Source organism: Mytilus californianus, unplaced genomic scaffold (assembly GCF_021869535.1).
Source record: "Mytilus californianus isolate M0D057914Y unplaced genomic scaffold, xbMytCali1.0.p SCAF_4, whole genome shotgun sequence".
Taxonomy (NCBI): Eukaryota; Metazoa; Mollusca; class Bivalvia; order Mytilida; family Mytilidae; genus Mytilus; species Mytilus californianus.
Genome location: NW_026262690.1, coordinates 65348539 through 65355693, shown reverse-complemented (window position 1 = coordinate 65355693; position 7155 = coordinate 65348539). Strand labels below are relative to the sequence as shown.

General features: G+C 33.2%; 1 protein-coding gene across 1 annotated transcript in view; it reads left to right on the top strand.

Moving 5' to 3' along the window:
* Positions 1-554: 554 nt before the first annotated feature.
* LOC127738352 (apoptosis-stimulating of p53 protein 1-like) overlaps positions 555-7155 on the top strand; it is a 61839-nt gene continuing 55238 nt past the window's right edge. The window contains exon 1 of the mRNA XM_052249551.1: positions 555-672. Within this exon, the coding sequence (XP_052105511.1) occupies positions 646-672 (27 nt within the window). The 5' untranslated portion in view covers positions 555-645. The remainder of the gene's footprint in view (positions 673-7155) is intronic.

The following is a 7155-nucleotide window of genomic DNA, read 5'->3' as shown; positions in this document are numbered from 1 at the left end:
TACACCAATGGCCAACACTCATTTCTCACTATTTCAATTTTGATTTCTAATTTCTAGGGCAGCAGAAAATAAATTTACTTCTACCTATAATCTTGGGTGTGAAATCTAGGTGGCTCCAGTCATCTTTAATTACTTCCTTTTATCCTATAAATATTACTGTGTTTTCCACAGAAGATGGTAGCTGACTTAATAGCATTCTACTTTATGAAATGGCCTTTTACTTTGCTGTCAATAATTCATAAAGAATCTTTACTAACAATGCACTACCTTCTTTCTTCATTTTAAAAATCAGCCTTCTACTTTAAAATTTAGATAAAAGACTGATTGCTTTACATATATGTATCTTCCATGATGGGTTAAAACAGTAATGTTTATCTCTATTGAATCTTACTATATGATAAGTAAATGGAATAAATAAAAATTGTTAACTATATGTTTGATAAGTTAGTAAGTGAGTTATGATAATAGTGGTTCTGATGTCTGTATGTTTTAAATTAATCAAGCACATAGTTTTGGAATTCTTTCAAAAAAAAGATTATTCCCTAATTACAGGTGCAGTAAGCAGATGAAGCTTATATCCCTCAAGATGAACTGTTCCAGGTGCCACAATTCAAAACAAGAACGTCAAGATGTTATTGTATAAGGATGCTACATGATGAGGACAGTGAACAGGTTTGTAATTAATTTTTTAGTCAGAAATGGATATTCATTAAAGTGTTAAAGAATGTTTTGAACGTCAACTGATTATTGGTTATGAAAAGTGAGGGGGGAATTAAAATCATTATGAAATTACTGTATATGAATATAGCTTAACTATGAAGTTGAATAATCTGAAAATAGTTTGAAGTTTTGTCAGAAAGATAAATATTCTTTTGGTAAGAGATTCTTTAACTTTCATGTAGTAATTTGGCATTTTCTTACATTTTAGAAATTTCTTAACTTTGTTCAACAAACCTGACTTTTTTATTATAAAATAAATAATGTTATGATTTGACAATGATAAAATAGAATGACAGTTTGTTACCTTAAATTACCTATGTAGTCATGGTAGTATGATAGATCTAATGTAATGACAAATAAGAACATTAAACTGTAATTAGGATTATATTTACACCACTGTTAGTGTCAACTATGTAAGGTCAAAGTAGGCTCCCTAACTGTTTGTATATAGTATGAATTGAAAGAGATTTAGGGTAAATATTAATGAGACAGCAAACCAATAAAAACTATAACAGTACACATTTCTAATTACATGTAATGTCTTTTCAGTGATGCTTCAAACCAAAATCAAAAACCTAATATAAACGTTGAAGAGCTGACAAAAACAAAAAAGACCTAAAGTAAAGCCAAATCTGGACAAGGAATACAAGCTTTGCATGTAGGAGAAAATATTCCCTAATTCAAAATTATTTCCAAAATTTTATAAGAGCAACCAATCAAACCAATCGGCAATCCTCGGGTGAATCCGCTACTCTTCTTCTATCCATTAAGGAAAGGAATCAGCCGAGTTGTGACGAATGCCAATCAAACAATATCTGTATTTCCATACCAGTACCAAAGTACTGACTACTGGGCTGGTGATACCCTCGGATTAACCCAGTGGTAGTAACAACATTAATGGTACCAATTTTATGGCACCAGATGTTCATTTTTGACAATTAATGGCTCCTCAGTGATAATCCAGGCCAAAATATTTGATGATAAAATACCTAATATGAAAGTTAAAGACCTGATAAAACCAAAAAGGTCCTAAAGAATAACCAAATCCATACAAGAAATCAGAGCTTTCATGAAGGAAATTTATTCTTTAATTTAAAATGATTTTCATAATTTTGTAAAAGCACATATTTGTCAACCAATATCTGTATTTTCGTGCCAGTAATGAAGTACTGACTGTTGGACTTGTGGATATAGCTTTATAAGGTCTGATAATAAAAAACTGAGCATGTATTTGAAGGATTGGATTGATGCTGTCTATTATGTCAACCTTTCCTTGTGTAACATGTATATATGTCTACAAATGCTACTTATCATCATAATTGATAAAAAATTTCTTTGAAAATTCAGGTTTTAAACATGACTGGCATGGGATGTTCTACTCTAGCAAACACAAAACCAAAATTAATCAGTGTATTTTGATATAGTTCTGAAAAGGAAAGAACAAATTTTAAGTACCAATTCTGTATTAATCCCTTATTTGAATTTATTCAGAATCTCAATCTGAACAATATAATGCCATTGGCCAATGCATAGTGTACATCATTTTGGTTTTTTTATTCAAATTACTTCAAGGGTTTCCCTAAGCAAATCATGGATTTTGCCATTGTTTTATATGGAGGCAAAAGAGGGGTGCCATTTTGTCAACTTTGCAAACAATTCCCCTAGCTTAGTTGTAAAATGATGAGTTACAGATGAAGTTTCTCTTATCTTTGGCTTACTTTTGATTGACAGTTCAGAATTAAACCCTTTTTTTAATTGATTTTTAATTGACTTTACATTCAAACTCAAACAAATTTTTACCAATTTTCTTTTAATGGTTCTTGGAAACAGGAAGAGGTGAATTTATTTGGTTTACATAAGTAACTTTGTTTCAAAACCATATATATGAAATAAAAAAATAAAATTACCACTTGCAAGAAATTTGAATAATATTTATATGAGATCTGTTATAAAACTTGATGGTAATTGCAATATTTGATTTATACATTAAAGCTGTGCATGTGGTGCATTCTTATTTTAAAATGCAGACTTGAAATGAAACTAGAAATAATGTCTATTATGGTATTCAAGATAAAATGTAGATATTTAATCATTGAGAACATTAAAAATGATAAATTTACATGATAGTATATGCCCATCCATAAGTTCACACCCTGAGAGAGCTAATTTAGTGGAGAAAAAGACCAACACATGTTAAAGTTTTCTCTAAAAAATTAAACTCTTTTAACATATCAATAAATGATTTTTAGCAGAATACTTTCATGGCTCTTTAATTGCCTTGAAGTTTAATCTTGTGATGAAAATCTATACAATAAAATGTTGGTAGTCTATTTTTGTCAAATCTGATTACATAACTGTATTTTAACAACATTTAATTACCAATAAAAAATCTTTTTTATGTATGGTCTTTAACATTGATATGAATGATCTTTAGAAATTAATATTTGAATGGAGATAGTTGTGAAGAAGTGTTATGAAATACTTTAAATATGAAAAAAATCGTAATTTTTGTCGGTTTTAGATTCAATTATATATCATTTATTATAAAGATGTATGAATGGAAGACAATTATGAGATAAGTACTGAGTAATCATGGTTAATGTCATAATAAACCATGACTTTTAACAAATTGAAATGACAAAATAGAGCCAAATTTTCGCACAAGCTTATAAATAGAATTTGACATTGTATAAGACATTACAAGAAAGATGGGAAATGTCTGTACATACATGTATTCATGTTATTCCCTACTAACAATAACATCAAACATTTCTTTTTAATTTTTGGTTTGGGTTTTTTACATTTTGCAAGCTACGTTTGTGTTGTGAAAGGATCATGAAGTTGCCTCTCTAGTGGACAAATTGATCATGGATAATAAAACAGTTAAGAAGTAGAATGGCTTAGAAAAATATTTTGGATTTGTACTTATCATAAAACTGGTGAAAGTTTTGCTGTAATCTTGGGTCTTGGACCAAATGTAATTGGATATTCTTAGATAATATGATTTAATGTTTCCGCCAAGTATTTTTGTCTTGGTGTCTGCAATAGTCGTGATTTCGTAATCTTTTTCAAATATGGCCAACCTTTATGGTGTTTAAGATTCCACATCTGTCTTTTGATTAACTAACAAATATCTTTAATATGCAACCATTGGTGTACAAGATAAAAAAATACAGTTTTTAACAGCATTTTTAGATTATAGCTTACTATACATTATGGATATTTCTCATCGTTGAAGGCCATACAGTGACCTATAACAGCTTTGATTCCACTTCATTTGTTCTACTGTGGATAGTTGTCTCATTTGCAATCTTACCACATCTCCTTAGTAGTGTTATACTGATTGTAAAATGTTTTATAGTTTAACAGGCAGTGCAGGAGTTAAAGTGTTATTTCTGGTTCTCCAAACTGAATTCAATTGAAAACACTGTATAAAGTAACATACAATCTTTAATTTGACAATCATAACTATGGGAAAATTGAAGAGGCACCTTTATCAACACACTACTTGAGAGAAATTTTAATGTTTACATTCACAGTAATCCAAGGTTAAGATTGTGTGGTAATCAAGATTATTTTTTTTTGCTTAACTGAATTTTAGGTTAATCTTGAATGCTTACAGAGATTGGGATTAAATAGTGTTTGTCTAAAGTAAGCTATTGTGGTTTTTGTTAAATCTAAGTCTGGCCATAACTCCTTTTCTGTTCAAATTCTTAAAAGCTTGATCTTCTTTGTAGTTGTTTTTGTTAGCCAGTGCTGACAAAACGCACATGTAGATAGTTTCTATGTCCTTAGCATAACAAGACAAACATATAGAGATGACTGTTCACGATTTTTGCTTTTCCATGATCACGGCTATACCTGATATCAATCAAACTTGCACATACTTCCAGTTTTAACAGGAAGTGTAAAAGTGCATCTCGTTATGTAATCTGTTCTGTAATGTTGATTTGCTAGTAAACTGTACAAAAAAGGCTTCCCCATGGCTTAACATATCTATAATGCAATCCAAAATGATAGAACTGTGACTGAAAGACAAACAGATTAATAGTATAAAAACATTGGGCAACATAAATCTCAGATGCAAAATCAGAATTTTCTTTTATTTTAATCTTTATTTTAAAATTTTTAAAACAACAATTCTTTGTTTGTCTATTGCTCTTAGTCAGTAATATTTCCTGTGAAACATTACTATATTGCACTGTTACCAAGATTTATATCTTCATAAAGATGACAAATGAGAAAATGTCTTTGGTGACCATTTCAAGCTTTGCTGGTTATGACTGGGCACCATTACAACCTTTGTTGTTTAGGACTGGACACCATTACAACCTTTGTTGGTGATGGCTGGTCACCATTACAACTTTTGTTGTTTATGACTGGGCAACCGATTACAACCTTTGTTGGTTATGACTGGGCACAATTAAAACTTTTGTCAATTATGACTGGTCACCATTACAACCTTTGTTGGTAATGACTGGGCACCATTACAACTTTTGTTGGTTATGACTAGGCACCATTACAACCTTTGTTGGTTATGACTAGGCACCATTACAACTTTTGTTGGTTATGACTAGGCACCATTACAACCTTTGTTGGTTATGACTGGGCACCATTATAACCTTTGTTGGTTATGGCTGAGCACCATTACAACCTTTGTTGGTTATGGCTTGGCACCATTACAACCTTTGTTGGTTATGGCTGAGCACCATTACAACCTTTGTTGGTGATGGCTGGTCACCATTACAACCTTTGTTGGTGATGGCTGAGCACCATCACAATCTTTGTTGGTTATGGCTGGTCACCATTATAACCTTTGTTGGTTATGACTGGGCACCATTACAACCTTTGTTGGTGATGGCTGGTCACCATTACAACCTTTGTTGATTATGACTGGGCACCATTACAACCTTTGTTGGTTATGACTGGGCAGCATTACAACCTTTGTTGATTATGACTGGGCACCATTACAACCTTTGTTGGTTATGACTAGGCACCATTACAACCTTTGTTGGTTATGGCTGAGCACCATTTCAACCTTTGTTGGTTATGGCTGGTCACCATTATAACCTTTGTTGGTTATGACTGGGCACCATTATAACCTTTGTTGGTTATGACTAGGCACCATTACAACCTTTGTTGGTTATGGCTGGTCACCATTATAACATTTGTTGGTTATGAATGGGCACCATTACAACCTTTGTTGGTGATGGCTGGTCACCATTACAACCTTTGTTGATTATGACTGGGCACCATTACAACCTTTATTGGTTATGACTGGGCAGCATTACAACCTTTGTTGATTATGACTGGGCACCATTACAACCTTTGTTGATTATGACTGGGCACCATTACAACCTTTGTCAATTATGACTGGGCACCATTACAACCTTTGTTGATTATGACTGGGCACCAATTACAACCTGTGTTGGTTATGGCTTGGCACCATTACAACCTTTGTTGGTAATGACTGGGCACCATTACAACTTGTGTTGGTTATGACTGGGCACCATTACAACCTTTCTTGATTATGACTGGGCACCATTACAACCTTTGTTGGTTATGACTGGGCACCATAACAACCTTTGTTGGTTATGACTGGGCACCATAACAACCTTTGTTGGTTTTGACTGGGCACCATTACAACCTTTGTTGATTATGACTGGGCACCATTACAACCTCCATTACAACCTTTTTTGTTTATGGCTGGGCACCATTACAATCTTTGCTGGTTGACTGGGCACCATTACAACTTTTGTTGATTATGACTGGGCACTATTACAACCTTTGTTGTTTATGGCTGGGCACCATTACAACCTTTGCTGGTTGACTGGGCACCATTACGACCTTTGTTTGTTATGGCTGGTCGCCATTACAATCTTTGTTGGTGATGGCTGGTCACCATTACAACCTTTGTTGGTTATGACTGGGCACCATTACAACTTTTGTTGGTTATGACTGGGCATCATTACAACCTTATTTGATTATGACTGGGCACCATTACAACCTTTTTTGGTTATGACTGGGCACCATTACACCTTTTGTTGGTTATGACTGGGCACCATTACAACCTTTGTTGATTATGACTGGGCACCATTACAACTTTTGTTGGTTATAGCTGGGCACCATTACAACCTTTGTTGTTTATGACTGGGCACCATTACAACCTTTGTTGTTTATGGCTGGGCACCATTACAACCTTTGTTGGTTATGACTGGTCACCATTACATCCTTTGTTGGTTATGGCTTGTCACCATCACAAGCTTTGTTGGTGATGGCTTGTCACCTTTACAACCTTTGTTGGTGATGGCTGGTCACCATTATATAACCTTCGATGAATTGAAACCTTATATCTGAAGAAATTGTACATTTTGCTTTGTAATCTGCTATAATCAGCAAATAGTATATCATTAGAATCCACACTTCAGATTTATT